General features: G+C 58.6%; 1 protein-coding gene and 1 long non-coding RNA gene across 2 annotated transcripts in view; one reads left to right on the top strand and one right to left on the bottom strand.

Moving 5' to 3' along the window:
• The first annotated feature begins 1704 nt into the window (after window positions 1–1704).
• Window positions 1705–21362, top strand: part of LOC100919271 (ubiquitin-conjugating enzyme E2 E1) — a 38368-nt gene continuing 18710 nt past the window's right edge. The window contains exons 1-4 of the mRNA XM_031940352.1: window positions 1705–1786; window positions 2320–2509; window positions 3462–3469; window positions 8954–8993. Of these exons, the coding sequence (XP_031796212.1) occupies window positions 2355–2509; window positions 3462–3469; window positions 8954–8993 (203 nt within the window). The 5' untranslated portion in view covers window positions 1705–1786; window positions 2320–2354. The remainder of the gene's footprint in view (window positions 1787–2319; window positions 2510–3461; window positions 3470–8953; window positions 8994–21362) is intronic.
• Window positions 2634–6289, bottom strand: LOC116419580. Its single transcript, XR_004229827.1, has 3 exons — window positions 5646–6289; window positions 4939–5084; window positions 2634–2756 (listed from the first exon to the last, which is right to left on the bottom strand). It is a non-coding gene; the product is annotated as an uncharacterized LOC116419580 (long non-coding RNA).

A 21362-nucleotide genomic window follows, 5' to 3' on the forward strand; every position in this document is an offset into this window, starting at 1 on the left:
AATAGGCTTGAGATGGAAAGTGCCATCCACATCCAGAGAGAGCTATAGAGACTGAACGTGGATCAAATCATATTATTTTCACTTTTTATTGCTTTTTTTTCTTTCACCTTCTGATCTGCTTTTTCTTCTGCAGCATGATGAATATGGAAATATGTTTAGAAGAAGCATGCTCCATCTACATTGGGCTGCTTGCTGTCTAGGGGAAGGGGTGGGGAGAGGGAAGGAGAAAAACTTGGAACACAAGGATTTGCAAGAGTGACTATTGAAAGCTACCTTTGCATGTAGTTGGAAAAATGAAAAGCTATAAAAAATAAGTTACTATTTGCCAATAACATTTTTTTCTGAGGCCACTGGGGTTAAGTGACTTGCCCAGAGTCGCACAGTTAGGAAGTGTCTGAGGCCCGATTTGAACTCGGGTTGCCAATTCCATTTTAACCCGGTCACTCTAGCCTAGCTGGCTTTGAGGCCATTGTCCCTGGTCCCCCAGTCCAAGCCTCCACCACCGTTCCTAACGCGTCTTGTTCTTGCAGATGACAAAGCGCTCCATCTTGTCTCACCGACCCTTGGGCCAGTCAGCATTATCGTTGAGGAGACCTTCCCCGGTGCTGTATCAGGGCCCTTTTCCGGGGCACCCGGGTCTCTGGGGGCCCTCCCCGGGCTCCGGGCGCTGGACCTCCTGGGGGTCCCGGGCGGCCCCAGGACTCCAGGACTCCCGTCCAGGCTCGGCAAGAGGGAGGCCGTGACTGAAAGATGGGGCTGGGGTTTCGGGAGGAGGCGGCTCAGAGGCTGACGCCGTCCTGGCCCGGCGCTGAGCCTGCCCCGAGTCGCCCGTCCCGCCGATGACCGGTTGCCATGGGAAATGATGGCAACTCCAAGGCCTTGATTTACAGAGGCCCGAGAAAAGGCGGCGGCTGGCCACGGGCCGGGGCCCCCAAAGACGCGCTGCCAGCCGGTGAGGGGACCTGGTCTGGGTGGGAATGCCCGGCGTCCGTTGTGGCCTGACTCCGGCGGCGGGGCCGCGACCCCTGTGGGTTTAAATGGCGCCGGGGGCCGCTCCCGCCAGTGCCCCCCGGCCCGGGGTCTCGGGGAGCCGAGGGGCTCCCGCCAGCGCCCCCGGAGCTGAGCCCCCGGCCCGGACTCCCGCCAGCGCCCCCCGGCCCGGGGTCTCGGGGAGCCGAGGCGCTCCCGCCAGCGCCCCCGGAGCTGAGCCCCCGGCCCGGGCTCCCGGGGAGCCGAGGCCCGTGGGGGCGGCGGTCAGGCTGCCCCCCCCCCCCGCCCGTTTGCACGTGGGGGAGGGGGGGGAGCACGCCCCCCGGGGCCCGCCTCGGGCAGCCCGGCCGCGGAGGGGGCGGGCCCGCCGTTGGGCGTGAGGGAGGGCCGGGCCGGCCCGGGGGCGCTCCCACGTGCGCCGCGGCCGCCCCCGTCGGGCGGGCCGGGGGAGGGCCGTGCGGGCCGCGCGCGCGCGAGGCCGAGGTGCGCGAGTGTGGCCGAGGGAAGCCATTGCCTGTTTAATAGTTGCTGTTGCAGCACTTCCGCTTCTCTCCCAGCGAGCCGGAGAGACACGAGTGGCCCAGGCCCAGGCGGCGGCGCCGCAGCCGGGCGGCCGAGCAGCGGCGGCGGGCGGAGCGCGGCGGGCGGAGCGGCGGGCGGAGCGGAGCGGCGGCGGCGGCGCAGGGGCGGCACTAGCAGCGGCGGCGGCGGCGGCGGCGGCAGCAGCAGCAGCGGAGGCAGGAGCGGCGGCGGCCCCGGCCCCGGCCCGAGCAGTCGGACACAAAGAGCCAGCGAGGTACGGCACCGGCCCCCCGCCCCCCCGCGCCGCGGCCCGGCCCATTGTGGTCCCGCTCCCGCTCCGGCGCCGGGCCGGGCTCAGCCTCCCGAGCCGCGGGCTCATTGTTGCTGCTCCCCTGCCCCCTCAGCCCCCCTGCCTTACGCCCCGGCTCCGCCGGACCCGGGGGGGGGGGGCGTGGGGGCGGGGGCGCAGTTTGTGAGGTTCCAAGGCTAGTCCCGAGCCAGCCCCGGCGGCCCCCTCCCCCTCCCCCACATCGGGCACTTGCCGCCCCCCCCCTCCCCGGCTTCCTCTCGGGGCTCCGGCTGTCCCCGTCCCTCCAAACTCCGCTCCCCAGCCCCGGCCCCGTCTTGGGCGACCCCCTCTCTCCCCCGCCGGCCAGGCATTTAAAGCCCCCTCCGGGCCGGGCGAGGGGGAGTGGGGGCCGGGGGCGTGGGCGGGGGCCAGGCGCGGGGGCAGACCCTCCCCCCCTCCCGGGGCGCCCCCTCTCCTTGGATACTCACTGGATGGTTTGTCTTTTCTGTCTCCCGCAGGGATTGTTGGTGGGGTGGGGGTGGGGGGGTTCGCTATGTCGGATGACGATTCGAGAGCCAGCACCAGTTCCTCCTCATCCTCATCTTCCAACCAACAGACTGAGAAAGAAAGCAGCAGCACCCCCAAGAAGAAGGAGAGCAAAGTCAGCATGAGCAAGAACTCCAAGCTCCTCTCCACCAGCGCCAAGAGGTGGGTGCCCCCGCCCCCGCCCCCGCGGCGCTCCCCCCGGCCCGGCGCGCCGCTCTCCCCCTGCCCGAGCCCCTGGAAGCGCCGCGGCTCCCCCAGACTCGGGGGTCTGCCTCTTCACCTGTTGCGTGCTAGAATTTGTGACTATCGCTTTGTGCCCACGTCCTGCGGGACGAAATCCCTGGCTTTGATCCGAGGGGCACAGAACTGAAAGGGAACAGAGGGGGCGGGAGAGTCGAGAACGGATTTTCTGTGGAAATCAAAATGGGTATTTTGATGAGAGGTCGAGAATTAGGAGAAAAAAGCCATCTAAATGCGTACCTTCCCCTCCCCCCCCTGTTTTTTTTTGGTCCAAATTTCAGGGAAAGCCTTTTCCCCCTCTTTTCCTGGCAATCCTATTTTTCCTGCTCCGAAGCCTTAAAACCATGTTTCTTTCCTTTCATGGTTTGCCTTGAGTCTAAACCTTTTCCTCTCAGTTCTTAGGTTTTTTCCCCCTCTTTCATGGCCCTGCCAGCGGCTACTCCTTTTCCCCATCATCCCGTAATAATATCTTTTCATTCTCCTCAGATAATGCTTTGGGAAATACTTTAAATTAAACTCACTTATAAAGGGGGGGGGGAGGGAGTTAATCTCTTAGGAAGGTATTAGGCATTGGAGTGACCCCCAGGAGGGGAGGAAGAGGGTATTGGTGGGACCAGGGTGAGTTTTCAGAGGCCATTAAAAATAAGGTAGGCTGTTTGATTTTTAATTTCCCTACTAAGAGGGTGATCTGTGTGAGAATTCATTATTCTGGTGCTCTCCCCCAGCTGGAATCGGGAATATCGGGGGTCTAGGAAGCTCTAGTGACCCCCAACCATGGGCAGACTAGCCTGTGTCAAGATCCTCTGGATCAGTTTCCTACTCAGTAAAATGGGAACAATGAGGTCTGCCCTTCTTGCCAAAGGGTGGTTGGGAGAATCCAGAGTGTGCCCACGTCATGTGCTTCAGCGACTTGGCCTGTCACCAGGCGGTCCTGAAGTCTTTGGCCTGGTCTGGTCAGGAGTGAGGGCGAGACTGGGACATGGAGGGCTCGAACCTCTCGGGGAGTCTTGGTGCTTCGTTCTTCAGGGGATGCTATGGGGCCTTCGGGGACGGGGAGGGCTGTACTTGGGTGAATGTCCCTGTCACTAGCATAAAAACCAGGTGAGGCCGGTGTGAGCAACGCAGGCTCGCTCCTGTTAGGGCCAGGGGGGTGTTTTGGTTTCTTTGAGGTAAGACAAGCTCCTTTTCTTGGGAATGATAAAAAATGAAGTGACTTTCGAAGGGGAAAGGAGTCTGGGTGATGGGGAGTCCTGGATTTGCGATTTCTGTGGTATTTGGAGCTCCTGCCAAAGGGCCAAGAGACCATCTTTTAACTGGGTGAAGAAGGTCATTCCAGGGTGTTGAGGGGTAAGTTCATCCACAGTCACACAGCCAGTACGGATCAGAAGCTGGGCTGGAACCCAGATTTTTCTACCTCCAGAAACATTTCAGAAAGGTGTTGTCTGTAGTATTGAAAGAGGCAGGAGGAGCCTTCAGGATGGGAGAGAGGAAGCAAAGAGAGCCTTCATCAGTGGAACAAAGGGTAATAAGAACCTCATGCTGCCGGACAGTGGTTTCTTCCTAAAAGCCCAGATTGCAAGTGGTCTGGATGAGTTTGATGTCAGATAGGCGGGTGTGAAAGTGAGTTTGGCAAACATTTTGCCTAGTAGGAGGTAGGTGATGTGAATATATCTCTCAGATGCAGAGGATAAACAGTCAACTGCTTTTTATTCTTAAAAGCAACAACTGTCTAGTCTGTGACAGTAGCTAAAATTGGGCTGGCAAGGAAAAAGCTAATAAGTATTTCCAAGTGTGTTGAACTAGGGAGAAAGACATTTCTGTATATAGGCAAAAAATACTACAGTGAGTGTAAATAGAGGGGAATCCAAAAATCTCCGTGCCTTACTCTCTTCCTTGGAACATTCAGAACTCTTAAGTCCAGTGTTAGTCAGAGATATGATAGAAGTTCAAGAAAAGGCAGGATCAGAGATTGAGAAGGTTTTTTGTGAGAATCATTTAATTTTGTGAGCATGATAGAAATGATCGCTGGTGTATTGAAATTGGGGGGTTCGAATCATTTCCAAATTGCATCCTCAAGTTTTCACCTATATTTTCATAAAAAATCCCAGGGAAGAAGGATGGAGGGAAAGCCAGGTAGGGGCAGGTCCAGAAATTTCTCTAAAAAGAGAAGGGTTGCTAGGTGTTATTTCTGAGACAGGTTGCCATGAGGAAGTTGGTATCTAGGAACCAGAAAGCCATGCTGGCTGTGTGACTCTGGACAAATCACTGAAATCCTCTTTTTGGGGTAACTTGTTGAGGCTGAGTTGCTGAGAAAGGGGCTGACTTTCATTGGTGTGGGGCGCTCCCCGTACCTTATTTCGGAGAGAGGTCTGATTTAAATCCTGGTTTGCCAGTTTGGAGCCATTGTGAGTTGGGACACTTGATCTGCCTCGGCTCAGTTTCCCCATCTGTTAAAGCGGAATGACTTGACTTGGAATACCTCATCTCAAGTGGTAGGCTAATTAAAGAGAAGGGATGAAATAGGAAGCAGTTTGTGGAAGGGGCTTGAGGCCAAAGTGATAGAATTTTGCAGGAAATAAAAACCATCCTTCCCAGTTGCTTATGTAACATTCTAGTTAAGCAGAGGACAAAGGACGGTAGCATCGCAATCAAAAAGAAAGGCCTGTGTTGGGAGGGAGACTGCTCACTAGCTGTGTGGCCTGACTGGTGCAACTTGGGGGGGGAGGGCAGGGCCTCCGAAACAAGGCTGGGCTCCCACTGCCCTTGGTCCGGGGACTCTGGCCCAGTCACCTAACCAGGTCCATTGGTTTCCTCTTCTCCCAAAATGGGGAGGATCATAGGGGGCCTCTGCCCGGGGTGCTGGGGACGGCCAGTGAGAGCATGTGTGGTGTGCTTGGAGACTTGAAAGCCCCAAAGAGGCCGGCCCTGCTCATTCGGAGGGGAAGGCCTGGAGCGCTTTGTCCAGTTAGGAACCTTAGGCCTAAACCCGGGATTTGGGGTAAACAAGTTGGGGGTTGGGAGCGGGGAGAAAGGCCTGATTGGGCGGTTCAAACCTCACCTCTGCCATTGGGTGACCTTGGACCAGTATTTTAAGCTCTCCGGGCCTCAGTTTCCTGGGCCGGCCCCGTGAGGACCCTTCCAGCTCTCGGATGGGGTTTTCTCATCTGCAAAGGGAGGTGGTTTGCTGCAACCCGGAGCCCTTTGCAGGGCCTTCCAGGAGAGGAAACCATGAGGTCTGGGGGAGGGGAGGGAGGAACCTCGGCAGGACCTGAATCCCGGGAAGACCCCCGCCCTGCCAAAGAGGGAAGACGAGGGGGCATCTGTGAAAGCAGACCCCTCCTCCTGGTGGGGGGAAGGGCGTCCTTGAGGGCCTACGGGTGGGGGGAGGGGCCGGTCTCCGAAGCAGCCACCCCCGCCCAACTTCTCTTGCTCAGGAGAGGGAATTGGGCACGAGGTGGGGGGGGGGCGAGGGGGGAACAGCGGGAGGGGGAGGGGCACGCAGCCCGGTGCACGCGGGGGCCCTGTTGGGGTCGGGGTCGGGCCGGCGCTGCGCCGCCGCCGCCGCTGGATGAGGCCGGCGCTGCCGCCGCTCCTGCCCGTGCTGTGGGGCTCCGGGCCCACGGCAGCCCACGTCCCCCCCCCTCCGCCTCCACGTCGGGGGTCCCCCGCCCCAGCCGAGGCCCGCCCGAGCCATGGCCGGCAGGTCAGTCCGGACCCGTCCCCCTCCCCCTCTTTCAGGCCCAGCCGCCGCCGCCATCATGGCGTCCAGCCCCGGGACCCCCTGGTCTCCTCCCCTCCGCTTGGCCCATCCCCCTTCCCCAGCCGCGTCAATGTCAGCGCGTGTCAGTATCCGCAGTGGCGTGTGTGGGTATCGCGCATGTCAGCGCCAGCCTCCGCAGGGCGGCGGGCCCGCTCGCTGCGGCGGCTGCGGTCCGGGGTAACCCGTATGTGGGTGACCACGGCGGGCCCGCCGCCGGGCGGACCCGGTCCGCAGCCCCCGCGCGCCATGGGCGTGGCGGGGGCAGCGGCGCTGCGTGTCTTTGTACGTGTCCTGGCGGGCCGGGCCGGCGAGGCTGCCGCGCCTCTGGGCCCTGGGCCCCGGGGGCCGGTTCTGACCGCCCCGGGCTTGCGTGTGACACTGGCGTGGGGGGGGGCGGGGGCGGCTGTCAGAGGTGGGGGAGGCGGCAGACATGGCGCTGGCCGCGGGGGCGGGGGCGCTGCGGGGCCGGGGGCGGGGCCAGATGATGGAGCCTGCGCCAAAGCCAGGTCCTCCTCCCGGCCGGGACTGGCTGCCGAGTGGCGCGGCGCGGCCCGCGCGGCCTTGTTGTTGTGTGGCCCGACTCGGGCGCCGGGGCAGCGCCATGTCCTTCCCCCGCTCGTTCCCCGCCGAGGGAAGGCAGACGGGCCGCGCCCCGCCACTGTCTGCAGTCACGCTTGAACCCGGGCCCCAGACTGCGGGGTCCGCCCCCTCTGGCGCCACCTAGCTGCCGTCGGCTGGCCTGCTGCTGTACTCGGGCGCCTGGGCCGCGCCCAGAGCCGGGCGGGGGGAGGGGGGAGGGGCTCGCGGGGGATCGGGCGGCCATTGGGCTGTTTTCCCCCTTTTCCCCGGCCCTTTTTTTTTGTTTTTTCCCCCCCGGGCCTTTGGGGCCCCCAAAAATTTTTTTTCAAGGGGGCCCCCCTTTCCCCCGAAAATTTCCCCCCCCCTTTCCCTTTCCCCCCCCTTCCCCTTCCCCCCTCCCCCTTCCCCTTCCCCCCTTCCCCCTTCCCCCCCCCCCTTTCCCCCCCCCTTTTCCCCCCTCCCCCTTCCTTTTCCTTCCCCCCCCCCCCCCCCCCTCTTTTTCCCCCCCTTTCTCGACCCCCTCCCTTCCCTTTCTTCCCCTTTTCCCCCCTCCCCCCTTCCCCCCACTCCCCCCTTCCTTTCCTCCCTTTCCCCCCCTTCCATCCCATCCCCCCTTTCCTCCCCCCCCCTCCCCACCCCCTTTTCCCTCCCCCCTCCCTCCCCCTTTTCCCCTTTGGGGGGTTTTTTTTCCCACCCCCCCCCTCCCCCCCCCCCCCCCCCCCCCCCCCCCCCCTCCCCCCCTTTCCCCCCGCCCGCCCCCCCCAACCCCCCCCCACCCCCCCTTCCGGGGCCCGCCCCCTGACCCCGGGCCCCCCAAACCGCCCCCTTTTTTCCCCCCCACCCCCCCCCTTTCCTCTCCCCCCTCCTCCCCCTTCCCCCTCTCAAATTTCCCCTTTCCCTCCCCCTTTCCCTTCCTCCTCCACCCTCTTTCTTTTCCCCCCCCCTCCCCCTCCCTTAAATTTAAACCCCTCTCTTTTAAACCCCCTTTTCCTTTAAACCCCCCTTTTTCCCCCCCCCCCCCCCCCCGGGGGGTTTTAAAAATTCCCCAAACCCCTTTTTCCCCCCCCCCCGGCCCCCCAGAGGAAAAGAAAACCCCCAAAAACCGAAACCACCCCACCCCCCTAAAAACCCCCCCCTGGGCCCCGAAAGAAACGGGCCCCTCCCCCCCGGGGGGGGGGGGGCCCCCCCGGTCTTCCCTTCCCCCTTTCTCCCTCCCCTACTCCCCCCTTTTCCGAAATTCCCTCTCCTTCCTTTTCCCCCCCAAACCCCTTTCCCTCCCCCCCTTAGGCCCCCACCCCCAATAGAAAACTTTCCCTTTTTATAGTTTCCCCCCCCAAAATAACCCCGACCCCCAAAAAAAGGGCTTAAAAAAAAAATAAAAACAACCCTAGGGGCTTTGGGGAAAAGGATTTGGGGGGAAAATTTAAAAAAAAAAAAAAACCCACCAAACCAAAAAATTACGAAAAACCCAAAGCCTTTCCCCCTTCCTCCCCCCCCCAAAAAAAATTTTAAAAATTGGGAAAAACAAAACCCCCTTTTGGGGGAAGGGTTTCTCCCCTTTCCCCACCGGGGTGGTTTCCCCAAGAAAAAAAAATTTTTGGGCTAAAAAAACAAACCCCCTTGCCCGGGAAAACCCAAGGGGGGAAAAATTTTGGAAAAGGAAAGGGGGAAAAGTTTTTTTCCTAAACCCCTCAAACCCCCACCCCCCCTTTTGCTTTAAGGGTCTTCAAAACTTTAAGGAAAGGCAAAATGCCCCAAAATTCTTCTCATTGGAAACCAAAACAAGCCAAAGTCCAAAAAACCCGCGGGGATGGGTCTTGCTTAAGGGAAACCCAAAACGGGTAAAACCCCAAAATCTTACCCCAAACCCCAAAAGAAAACCCCAAAAGCCGAAAGGCCCAAAACCCAGGGAGGGGGGGCCCTTTGGCCTAAACCCCCCCCCCATATCTTCGCCTATTGTTTGTGGTTTTGGAATTTGCCCAAAACTTAACCATTGTTTTCTTTTTTCTCTCTTCTCTTCAGTTCAGAAGAACGGGACATCACACTAGACCCACCTCCCAACTGCAGGTTAGTTTCCTTCCTTTTTAAACCCTTCTCCCTCTCTTCTCTGCCCCACCTCCTCCCGGGCGAACCCCGGGGCCCTTTCCCAGGCGGTTTCTATCTGGTTTTGGGTTGGGCTTTTCGGGGCGGAGGGGCGGCCTGTGCCAGGGCCCCTCTGGCGACCAGGGCTGCCCTACTGTATGCAGGCTGATTCGGGGCTTTGTGTTGGAAGGGTCTGTGAGGGGTGAGCAAGAACCCCTAGGGCGCCCGCCACATTGACTTGAACCATTCCTTTAAGGAAGCATTGGTTTTTCCTAAAAGACTGTCTCAGATTGCTTTAAAAGGCCCGCCGAGGGGTCGCTCCGGCGCCTGGGCTGCGCCCCTGAGCTTGTCCGTGTCTCGGGCGCGGGAGGCCCGGCCCCGGCCCTCAGGCTGGCTCTGCACCAGCGCTTTTGCCGTTGCTGACCAGCAGGAACGTACCGGCGGCTCTGACCCCGGCAGGGCCGGAGGAAGGCGAGGGTGTGACGCGGTGCCGGGAGGCAGCGCCCCAGCCCCCCTCCCCCCCGCGCAGCGCGTGGCAGCATCTGGCCAGCCCAGGCCCGGGGTGCGCTCAGGGCCCCTGCGTAGTCTTCTGGGCAAATGAGGAAGATGGGAGGCGGTTGGCTCCATTAAAGCAATGTATCTACTTTAAAAAGCGCAAGCTCCCCCTTTTTCTTTGATATGATTTATTAATTGTGCCTTTACGAGTGCCCTCTGGTTGCCAGGGGCTCTGGTCTGGGAGGTTAGGCTGGTTCCCGAGGTTAAAATTTGCTTCTGCTGAACCGATCAGGAGCCTGTCCCCTCAGCATTTTGTCCCAGGGCGGCCGGTGCCGGTGCCGGCTCGGGGCGCTGATGGGCCGTGGAGGGAGGGCCCCGGCCTGGTTCTGAGGAGCCATCCCGAGCGAGACGCCTCGCGCTTCTCCCTCCAGCACAGGCCTGACCTCGCCTGCGGGCTGAGTGGGCCGCTGCCTTTCGGGCTGTGGACGGGGCCGGCCTTTTGGGTCAGCGACACCCTGGAGAGGGGGCCCCGGCCTTGTCTCTTGGGGCCAGCGGGGACCTGGGCGCGGCAGCTTTTCAGGATGTTGCCCAGCGCGGTTATTTACAGTGTCTCTGCTGAGAGCCGGGTTGATCTTTGCTCACCTTAGGTTAAATGGTCTTTGCAGAAAACGGGTTGTTTCGGTCCTTTCTTTGGGAGAAAGGAAGGCGTGGTCTGGGTGCTGGTGGAGCTGGTCGTCGTCCTCCTCCGGGGGCACCTTCAGGCAGACCCGGGCTCTGGGGCCCGGGAGGGATGCGTCTGTAGGGGATGCTCTGTGCTGACTGGGTCTGGGACTGAGCTGCTGACCCGTGTGCTTTATCGGCAGCATTCTGCTTTTGGCAGTGTGAGCGAAGGTACTTTATTCCTGAGCCCTTTCGGGCACCTGGCTCTGCCTTGGGGCAGCCACCGGCCATGCGTGAGGAGCCTCCTTCCGGGGCTGGGCGGCCATCTGCAAAGTGCCAGCGCGCGGCCGCCAGGGCAGTGGCTCGAGAAAAGAAGTTTGAAGGATCTCCATGTTTTTTCTGGAAGGATTCAATTCTTAGTATTGCACGAGCTTGGGTGGGGATTAACCAAGACGTGGCTAATGAAACGGCCGAACTCCTGTGCATGTTGTAACTTACTTGTTACTTTTAGTCTTGATGTTGGGAAACCCGAATTCATCCTTTACATTTTCTGAATCGCTCTGTTCCTGTTGGGAACAGCACCGATTGGTGATCCCCCGGGTGCCAAAGCCTGCCGGGATGAGACACTCCCAGCACCCTGCACGGCCGAAGCAGGACAGTCACTGTAGCTCCGTGTCCCCCTGCCTCAAAGACTCTGTCGAGGGCCCCGAGGCCGCCACTCCTCCCTCCTGCTCCCCCCATCCTTCCGGTGTGCTTGGGCCTCTCTTTGTGGCTCCCCAAAGCCTGAGTGCGGCCAGAGGGGGGCAGAGCCAGCCTGCCTGGGGGCGTCAGCTGCCTCCACGCCTGTGCCCAGCCTAGAGAGAGGTCTCCCTTGGTTCCGTGGGGGCACTGTCGGACCCCCTGGGCTTCCCTGCCCCTCAGTCCTGGCTCCTAGGGGCCAGGCCCGGGGCAGTCAGGGCTAAGGTTTCCTATCCTTGGGAAGTTGGTGTTTTTCTTAAATTTTACATAACTTTGGCTCATAGAAAGAACCAAACCGAAGCCACAGGCATTCCTGTGAGGGGGGAAATTACCCGGGCACGAGTTTAAAACTATCTTAAAACTTCAGTCCCTGAAAGATGCACCCAAAAGAGAGGGGGTTCTGGTCCCAGGTCTGCCATTGCGCTCCTAACGTGGGGCTGTCTCCTGTCTTAGTTTAAATTAACTTATCAGTTAAATAGGCTCCTTGGAATGAATGATCTGAAGGTCTTTTCTTGCTCCGGTCCTATGACTTCAGATTTCCTGCCTGGGAAAGTGCTCTGGAGGCAGCTTGGTTTGGTGGGCTGGGAATCAAGGGGCCTGGGTTCAAAATCCAGCTGTTCCTTGCTTCCTGGATGGAAATGTGGACGAAGCCTTAGAGGCCGTCCACCCTAGCCCCCTGTGGTGGTGTCGACCTCCCCTGGGTCTCCCCGCTTCCCAGAGCGCTCTCTGCAGAGGCGATCATGTCAGCCCCCGGAGGCGGTCTGCCACGCAGCAGCCGGGGAGTCCGACAGACAAACAAGGCATGGAGGTCTGCTGGACCTCCCGTGAAAGCATCTCTCCCTTACCTGGGAGCTGTGTTCCTTGGCTGTCATTGAAGGGAATTAGCGTTTCTTCACCAAGGGTCCCAGAGAGAGACTCCTCAAATGGTATTTTTTTTTTTAATTTCCCATATGAAATACTACACATCAGTTACAGAAAAGGAGCAAATTAGTTGGGGATTGTGCTTGTCATGGTTTAATAACCTTAGTGTGCTAATAGATTTAGAGCTGGGAGAGATCACAGAGGTCTTTTATTTTGCATTTGAATAAAGTGAGACCCGAGAGCTTGACTTACTTGTCCAGGGTCACCAGGGAATGAGCCCAGAGCCGGCTCTGCTCCGGGCTTCAGGATGCGCCCCTCTGCTGATTTATCTGTCCTGGGGACTTACAACTGAAGCCCTGCACTTCCTCAGCCAGCAAAGGCACGGTAACATGCCTGAACCTGGGGCGTCCGAAGGAGGAACCTCTGGGGGTGTTCACCGTTTATCGCCCTTCTTCTCTGGGTCTGTGGGATGTGACAAAGTGGGCAGGACTCTGGAGAAGGTCCTGAGTGCTCAGCAGAGCTGGGCTCATGTAAATGGGGGATCCCTTTGGCCTTTGCTGTGGCTGGGTGGCGAGCAGCCAAGGGGAGCCTGCCGGGGTCCCCAGTGTGAGAAGCAGACAGAGGGCTTGCTGTCAGAGTTGTGATCCTCCCATCTCCCCGGATCGGTGTTTATTCAGCAGGTCGGATGGGACCCCTTGGAGCCTGTTGTCCATAGGCCCCACCTTCTCCCTCTGGGCTTCGTCCTCAGGAGTCTCCGAAAAGGGCTGTCCTAGGCTCAGGTGCAAGGCCCAGGTGTCTCCAGACACAGCAGAGCCTCTCTGCAGTTTGCCTGGGATTCACCAAAGGCCTCTCTCCTGGCCCTTTTCCCTTAACCAAAAAAGGAGCAAAGCAAAGAAAATACAAAGAAATGGAAGTGTTCTAGCCCAGTAGGAAGCTGAGCCCTACAGAGCTTTCTAGAACAAGCGAGGTCCTCTCCATGGGAGGGACCCCCTCATCAGGTGAAAAATCAGCTGGTTCTGGGTGCAGGTCTCGCCAAGGTTCTCTCGGCGCCGAGGGTTTCCCAGCAGGGGGTCTGGACAAAATCTCTACGTGGCTTTCCATGGCAACCTCCGTCCCACTCCTTTGGAATCCCAGGTGCGTTTCCTGATTTCTCATCACCCCAAATTCCCCAGCAAACCCCTGCACCCCTGTGCAGAAGCGATCCGAATGGGATTTGAACTTCCCCTGCATCAGGCAGGACGGTTCAGGGTGGGCAGGTGAGCCCTGAGCGCTTGCGGGTCTCCCAAAAGGGACTACGTGCTCGGAGCGGATCACTCGGGGTTTCTAGGCCAGGAAGGAAGCCTTACTCTTCAGACCTGCAGTCCATGAAGGCCTCCCAAGAGGGCAAACAATTGAGACCTGCTTGCAGAATAGGAATTAAAAGAGAAAAGACGGTCCCAAGCTGCCTGTTGTGCTTTGGGCAAACTGCTGACTGAGTCTGCACAGTGTACAGTAGCAGAGCCGAGGTGGGCAGGAGCCTTCAGACGAGCCGAGGAGAGCACCGAGGAAAGTGCCAAGGAACTGCTGACGTGTGAGGGATCGTGCGGGAGAGCCGTGTTAGCCATGCCTTGGGCGAGAGGGGGAGCCTGCGGATCCTCGGCTTGTTTCGGGAGGGCGACCGTGAGCATTTGGGGAGAGACTCCAGTGGCTCCTGGGGAGCGCCAAGGGCCCCCCACAACCCCAAACAGCGTTCCAGCCTGCGCTGGTCTGGACTTGGCTCGCCCAGCCCTGACCCAGGCAGGTTCTCTGGGGTCCCTGAGAACCCCTCCTCCCTCCAGGAGGGTCCCGGATGCCCTGTCTGAGCAAGGAACCCCTTCAAGCTTTGGTTTTTCAGAGAACTCCTGGGGATGTTTGCCCATCCCATGTGCTGTTAGAAAAGCTGTGGTGGGGCCGATATTTGCTGGATGAAAAGGACTCTTGGAAAAAGCACAGAGTAAACTCTAGAGGGTTAAATATCTTGGAGCTTTCCTTGTCCTAGAAAGCAGTCTCTGTTCACCCTCCAGCGGGTGAAAAGGCCGGGTTTTGAGGAGAAGACCATATATCTGGAGAGACGGTGGAGCTCACCGGACCCCCCACCAAAGGCAGTCCTCTGCTTACCGATGGAGGAGTTTGTTTCAGAATCAGCAGCAGCGCATTGGGGAATGGGCCCCACTCTCGGAAGGGGGAGAATTCTTCGGAGATACTTGGACTCTTTCCTGAATTCAACTTCTTTTTTTGAGAATAAGAACTTGGAACCTTTAGAAAATAAGCTACTGTGCTTCGTGTGGAGAGTGCTGTGTCTGGTCCCATTTTTGACATTACTACTGTTGTCCTAAGGGAGCTAGGGGAGGGGAAGGACGTCCTGACGCCCTTCTTCATTCAGTTCGGTGGGGCAAGCCTTCAGGGAGAGAGAGAGCCTTGGAGGGCTGTGGGGACCTGGAACTTCCTCTGAGAGACCGGGAGAAGGGCGGCACGGGAGAAGGGGTCCTTGGCCGTAGGCCAGCCAGGGCATCGGAGGGTCCCCAGCTCTTCCCGGGGCCCGGTGGCTCCTGAGCCTGACGCTGCCGGCCTGGCTGAGCCTGTGGGCATGCCCCATCACCAGTCAGCTGAAGCAGGGTCTCCTGAAGAGTCATGTCATGGGCCGTCTCTTCACAGCCTCCAGAGTGGGACCAGGCCTGAGTAGCTGGTGTCGGTGTGGGCTTCTGGGGCCTGCATCGAGCCCTGGCTTGGAAGCCATCTGAGGGGGACTGCACGAAGGAGCGCTGCTTTTGGAGGCTTCTGTCGTGGGGGGCGAAGGTTCCGGCCTGGGCACCAGCCTTGAGCTGGGGAGTCAGGCCCGCCTGCACAGCTCAGGATGGTCCAAGAAGGGCAGCCCCCCCACCGGCAAAGGTCAGCGTTGCATCTCGTGCTTCTCGGGCCCTTGGAAGTCCAAGGGCCGGCCTCCTAACTCTAAATGGGGAGCAAATGGGGGCGCAGCCTCCCCCAGACCCGGCCTGCTGGCCCTCTGCCACCCAGGGGCCCCAACCTCAGGGCTTGCCGCCAGCGTCACCAGCCTGGCCCCAGAGCTTGCCTTCCTGGGACTGCCTTGCCCCTGATCCCTCCAGGGGCTTCCCTGCTCCCCCGCAGGCCCAGCTGGCAGACGGGGCACAGCCCCAACGAGCTCCAGGCCCACGGGACCAAGAAGGTAACAAGTGCCTGGGCAGGAGCAATCGCGGTTTCTGGGCGAGAACGGGCAGCAGCCTTCCTGGCAGACTGACTGCATTGGGAATGGGAAGGAAGCTCGGCCAGAGCACTCCCGGGACAGCCCACCCTCGCCCACTCCTCCGTGGCATCCTGCCACACCCAGAGCCAGGCATGGGCTGACCAGGCCCGGAGGAGGGTGTGGGAAGCACCCACTGAGCCCCCGCCAGAGCTCCCTTGGGGCCAGGACAGCAGCCCCTTCCTCAAACACAGCACGCCCTGGATCAGGACAGTCGGCCCCTCAGGTGGCAGGGCTGCTCTTGTCCAGGCGTTGTCCGGGGCTGAGATCCGGGTGGGCATTGGGGTCCAGTTCTGTGGGCTGTGCTTCCAGCAGGGAAGGCTTTTGGAGCCCTCGAGCCTAGCTCCTACCAGGTCTGTGCTGCACGTTTTTAGGAGATAAACATGTGTGCTTTGTTAAATTTGGCATAGGGAATGTCTAACTTGGAGAACTGTTAAAGGAGAACTTAAGTCACCCACAGCAACATTCTGCAAAGGATTTTGGATGCTCCATGTGCTAGAGGGAGGCAGCTTTTGGCACATGCGAGTGTGAGAATTCAACTCTGGGAAACGGCGTAAATACGCAGGCACAAACGGGAACCAGGAGCAGGGTTTGGGAGGAGGAGATCCTCAGGCATGGAGGAGTGAAAGTTGGAAGACGACATAGCACCAGAGAGCATTGAAGTCTGGAGCCTGAGCTCAGGTCCAGCGTTCCCTTGTTCATGGTAGGAAGCCCAGTAACAGACTAGGTTTCTCTGGCCCCCCTGCCCATCCTCTGGGGCCCAGTTCTGGCAGGAGCTCCTTGGGTCCGGGCTCTCCTCCTTTGCTGAGGAGCATCCTGTGACATCCTGGCTGCTTTAGGGTCGCTGGGGATTTATCTGGTGTGTGACTGCTCTCGCCTCTCCTGGATTGAAAAGAGTGACTGGCCCTGGAAGCAGGGGGGCCCGAGTTCCAATGTGACCCCAGACCCTCACATGACCTTGGGAAAGTCGGCAAATTGGTTAGTCCCATTCCCTTCCTCCCACCCAGAAGGTCTAAGGGAGTCTATTGTATTTAATAAATAGTGCATGGGGGATTCTGCCGCAAAGGCAGAATCTTAGGATTGTCACCTGAAAGCTGGGAAGGACCTCAGAAATCCTCCATACTGGAGGCCTGGGGTAGGAGGCTCCTCTGGTTAGGAAGACCTGGGCGAATTCTGCCACAGGTGCTTCTTCCTGCCTCTCCCTCACCCCAGGCCCAAAGTCTCCGGAGTGGCTCCAGTGAAATGAGGATTGGTTTTACAGATACCCCATTGACAGGGAACGTAGCCTGAGAAGCAAGGGACAAATCCTCCTTCAGTTTGCCAGCAGGAAATTTGCAGAGAAAAGAATTGGAATTTGTGTAAGAAGACAGGAAGTCATCTTTTGTGTTTATCCCCCATCAGAAGCATCTGATAAACATCTTTTACCAATAGGAGAAGAGCCGTTGGGTGTGGGCCCAGTGTGAGCCAAAGTGGCATGGAGGAAGGCCCCCGGGGGTCTGGCCGCTGGGGCCCGCCTGAGGTCCTGTTGGGACCGAGCTCCTCTTGGTTCCAGGCTCCAGGTTGTGCCCTCCGAGCCCTGTGGCTGCCCGTGTGTGTGCCCAGGGCTTAGCTTGGTGACTGGCACGTAGTGGGTGCTACATCGCACGTGACAAGCACAGAACTGCTTACAAAAGGAGGAATTCGCCCTGGTCCAACCCAGGGCCCAGAACGTATCTGCTTTGTGGACATTCTGCAGTTCAGAGAACTAGGAGCTTCATTTCCACAATGACACAATTAGCCAAGAAAACCAGTCTGGAGAGAAAAGGCCGGTGCCCTCCAGCAGCCTCAGGGCCCCCCCACTGCCAGGTCCAGCCTCCGATGGGGGACACCGGATGGGGGCCACGGACACAGATTCAAGGAGAGTCTCAGAAGCCAGCCCGGCACCCAACTGGGCTTGAGATGCCCCTCAGAGGGCTTGGCGTTTGTCCTGGAGGCCGGGGACCCCGGGGCGGGCCTGGGAGGCCCCTGGAGCCGATCTCAAGAGCGATGTCTGCACAAGCACAAAGCAGAGTGCTCGAGTTACGAAGGTACAGTGGAGCCCTCTGGGGGCCGCAGGGATTACTGAAGGGCTTTCATCCGGGAGGCGACCCTCTGAGCCCAGCACTTGGGAAGGCAGAGAGGAGAGCGAAGGGCAGAGGCTGGCCCGGGGGAGGCCTCCCCGGCTGGCTCCGTTTTCCACAGGCCCATCGGCTGTTCCGGCACACAGGAAGAGTCCTCTCTAGCAGTAAAACTCAGGACGAGAGGTGTGTGCTCAGCCGCATGCTCAGAACTGGGGAAGAAGCAACTGTGGGGGCTGGAGATCAGCACCCCGAGCCAGGGGAGGAGAAGGGGGAGGCACTTCTCCAGAGCACCTGCGAGAAAGCCCAGGGGGACCAGAAGTGGGGTCGAGGGAGACTCAGGCCCTGACTCCAGGGGCAGCGGCACAGGACTGGGCCCCTGCCTCTTGGCAGCTCAGGGGGCTTCACTTAAAGGAGACAGAGGCCCCAAGGCGGGGAACCCTGAAGTGGCTGATGGGGGCGCCTTCCTCCAGGGGAAGTTCTCTGGCTTCGCTCAGACACTCAGTGCCGGGCACAGGAGCCTCGTTCTTGCTTTTTGTGCCTAAACTTGACTTGTTGGGGGACGTCGAGCCCCTCTGTGCTGCTCCTGGGCAGCACGGTGACCCCCTTAGAGGAAATGTCCTCCTATTCCCTTCCCCAGTTTCTCTGGTCCTTGTAGGGTCTGGTGGCCCGAGAACTGGCGTTTCATATCCCCAAGTCAGACGGAAGGACCCCAGAAAGCACGAATGGTGCCAGGTGGGCCGTGTCGCTGCTCCGCTTCTGCCACTCTGTATTTGCTTGCCTTTTCTGTCTGGTTTGGCCGGCGAGGGCCTGGCCCGGGAGGCCCCCATGAGCGCTCTGGCTGAGCCACCTGAGCTTTGCTCCCCCGTCGCCATCCGTCTCTGAGCGGGATCCTGACTTCGGGCCTCCATGGGAGTTGACTGGTGTTCCTGGTTTCTGACAGGTAGAGCAGTTCCCTAGCAGGTGGACAGCCAGTGGTCCCAGGTTCTAATTGCTTGCATGGCCTTTGAGTTTTAGTTAATTTTTCTTGTGATTGTTAATAACTGCTTATTTTCAAAATACATGCAAAGATAGGTTTCAGTTTTTACCTTGCAAATCTTCTGTTCCAGATTTCCCCTCCTTCCCCCACTCCCTCTTCTAGAGGGCAAGTAATGCAAACTATATTAAAATACATGTTAGATCCAATGCATGTGTGCACATTCATACATGTACCTTGTGACACAAGAAAAATCAGACCGGAAAGGGGAAAAATGAGAAAGAAAACAAAAGGCAAGCGAACAACAGCACAGAGTGAGAATGCTGTGACGTGGCCCACCCTTGGCCCCCATGGTCCTCCCTGGGTACAGAGGCTCTCTCCGTCACAAGTCCATCAGAACTGCCTGAATCATCTTGCTGTTGACGAGGCTGGCCTTTAATGTGTGGAAAATAGGGGCTTCGGCACCCGTTGCCCGGGGTGTTCCTGTCAAGGGGGCCATTTCTGGGACTTGGCGAGTGTCCAGGGAAGGAGCGTCAGGGCCGAGCCTGCCCCCAGAGACGAGGATTTCCCCCGGACCATTGGCCTGGGATGGACCCGGAGCCTGGAAGCCTCGGTGCTGAACATCCTGGAACAGACCTGAGCCACTCAGGGATGTGAAGTGCATCTCAGACACGCAAAATTGGAGCATCTGGGTTGATCGTAAATGTGCTTTCCAGGGGAAATCGGGTCAGCTCGCTGGCATGGAAGGAAAAGCCAGGTCTTTGCCCCTCAGGTGGATGGAGGGCAGGATTGGATGTGGGCAGGCTCCCCGCAGGCAGAACTTTGTCACACTGACTCACTGCCACCGTCACTGAGAACCTGTCGTGTTACTGCGCATGTGAATGTGGAGGTGATCCGGAGCAAGTTTGGCTCCTTGGAGCCATGAGAGCGGGGTGCAGCCCCTGGCAAGTAGGCCTTTTCCTCCCCAGCTTTTTGGCTTCCCTCTGCCATTCTGTGAGTGCTCTATCACAGAAGTCCTTCTCACGCTCCTCGAGACCTGATGAATGTTGAAACAGCTTCATGGTCATTCTCTCCAATCCCTTTGTGTAAGCGTCAGCTCTTGGGCAGGAAGCAGCAGGCAGAGGTCACCAGGCCCCTCCGAGCTTGTCTGAAATTGTGGGGATCTGTCCAAGGAGAGGTCTGAGTGCAGAGCTGTGACCTCCAAACTTGCTGTAAGACGAGGTGTTTTCACATAAACGTCCTAGAATTGCCCGAGATCACCCACAGCTGCTGTATAATCTTAGTAATTTTCAAAGTCAACGCTTAATATTAGGAATTTTTTGCTGGCTGATGATAGCTATTCTGGGTGGGCTGTTTTGAAAACTCATGAATGGGGAGCCGCACTGTAGTCAGCCCTTAATTATTTGTACCAATGGAGGAGAAGGCGCATTATTGATCATATGAAAGGGAAGGCAATGTGGCCTTTGCCTTTGGGACCGTCATGTCATCGGGAGCCTGGGCCTTGCCCAAAGTTGGCCCTCATGTCTTTGGCCAGTCCTCTCGACTCTCAGATGCTGCTGAGGAGCCGCCCTTGTCTCAGGGGCCGTGGCCTGTCCTCCCCGGCCTCTGCTCCCTCGGGGCCACCCTCTCCCTGCCTAGGGCTCCTAGGGGCTGCTGTTCCCCATCTCTCCGAGACATCTGTTTGGTTCATCCCCAACACTCCTCAGGCTCGACATCCCCAGATCAGAACGTCCCTCTCCCAACGTCCCTCTCCCGGCGTCCCTGTGTGGAGAGGGCTGCCACCCTTGCAGCTGCCTGGATGCCTCCCTTCTCTCGGGCCCCTCACACCTGGCTCTCGGACACAGGCTGCTCTGAGGGGGCCCCGGCAGCCACTGCCACCCCATCAGCCCAGCGTCCCCATTTCTGAGGGAGGCCACGGGGCTTCAGGGAGCACGAGTGCTGCATGCTGGTCTTGGCGCTTTCATGGCTTGGCCCTTCGGCCATTGCACTCGGGTCTCACTCTCTGTGACCCCATCAGGAATTTTCTTGGCCAAGATACTGGGGTAGCCTGCCCTTATCTTCTCCAACTCATTGTACAGATGAGGAAACTGAGGCAGGAGGAAGTGACTGGCGCAGGATTCCTCAACTAGAAGTGTCTGAGTCAGTTGTCTCTCTGGTCAGGGCCCTGCAGCCCCTGGGGGCTCCCCCACAGCCCCGCTCCCTGATTGTCTTTCAGGGATGTTTTCTCATTTTTGTGTGGGGAGCAGTCCTCATCGCCAGCCTCCCTCGGTGGGGTGCCCCAAATGTAGCTTTCTGTAGCATTGAAATAACTGAGCATTTCACTCCGTCTCCTCCATCTTGCCAGACCATCCTAGCATGGGGGAAGATTCGCATGCAGATCCCTTTCTGCCAAAGTGCCCTTCTGTTTCTACAGGCCCGCCAGGAGTTCTTTGGTGGGGCTGTTGGTTGGCAGGCGTGGGCTTTATCCCGTGGTCCCCCACGACCCCCCATTCTCTTACCCTGTTCTTTTTCCCAGTCTCTTTCCTTGGGCTTTTTGTCTCCTTGCTCTGGTAGAAACATCCCCTTGGTATTTGAGAGGTATTGGTCTGGGGTCCAGACCCGGGATTTCCTCAGGTGGGAACCTCCCTCCCTCTCCCCAAGTGAGATTGACCATACTGCCCATGAGGGGCCCTGAGAGGCTGCTCTGCCAGCCCCAGTGAGCACTCATGGGGTAGGGGCTCTGCCACCCCCAGTGGGTGCTCACGGGGCAGGGGTTCTGCCAGCCCCTCCTCTTGCAGCAGGATTGCTGTTAATTTGTCTGATCTTTTGGGACTGCTTTGTCTTACTTGGTCGCGTTAAGCCCCATGTTAGCTCTTATAAAGGGAATTGATTTCTATTAAACTTTTGTGGTGTTCTTTAACCATAAGTATGGAGGAGATCCCTGAACTTGTGGGGGGGGTTGTCCATTAACACAGTTGAGAGTCCCAGGGATCTTTGCTGGGGTCGTTTTTTGGTCAGAATCATTGGTTTTCTGGGTGTGCTTTCCTTCCACCCCGACAGAATGTTGTGACCTCATTTCCAACATCGGCCCTTTTCATAGTTTGCCTGTGAGAGTGGACGTGCAAAGAGCACATCTAGAAACCTGTGGTTTTCCCCCTGGCTTAACATTGCCTGAAAACAAGACTATGTAGGATTATTCTCCTAATAAGAGGCTGCAGGGGGAAAAATAACAAGTATAAATTCATTTTCAGACCAGGATTTTTTTTTCCTTG

This window comes from Sarcophilus harrisii, chromosome 5 (assembly GCF_902635505.1).
Source record: "Sarcophilus harrisii chromosome 5, mSarHar1.11, whole genome shotgun sequence".
NCBI classification, from domain to species: domain Eukaryota; kingdom Metazoa; phylum Chordata; class Mammalia; order Dasyuromorphia; family Dasyuridae; genus Sarcophilus; species Sarcophilus harrisii.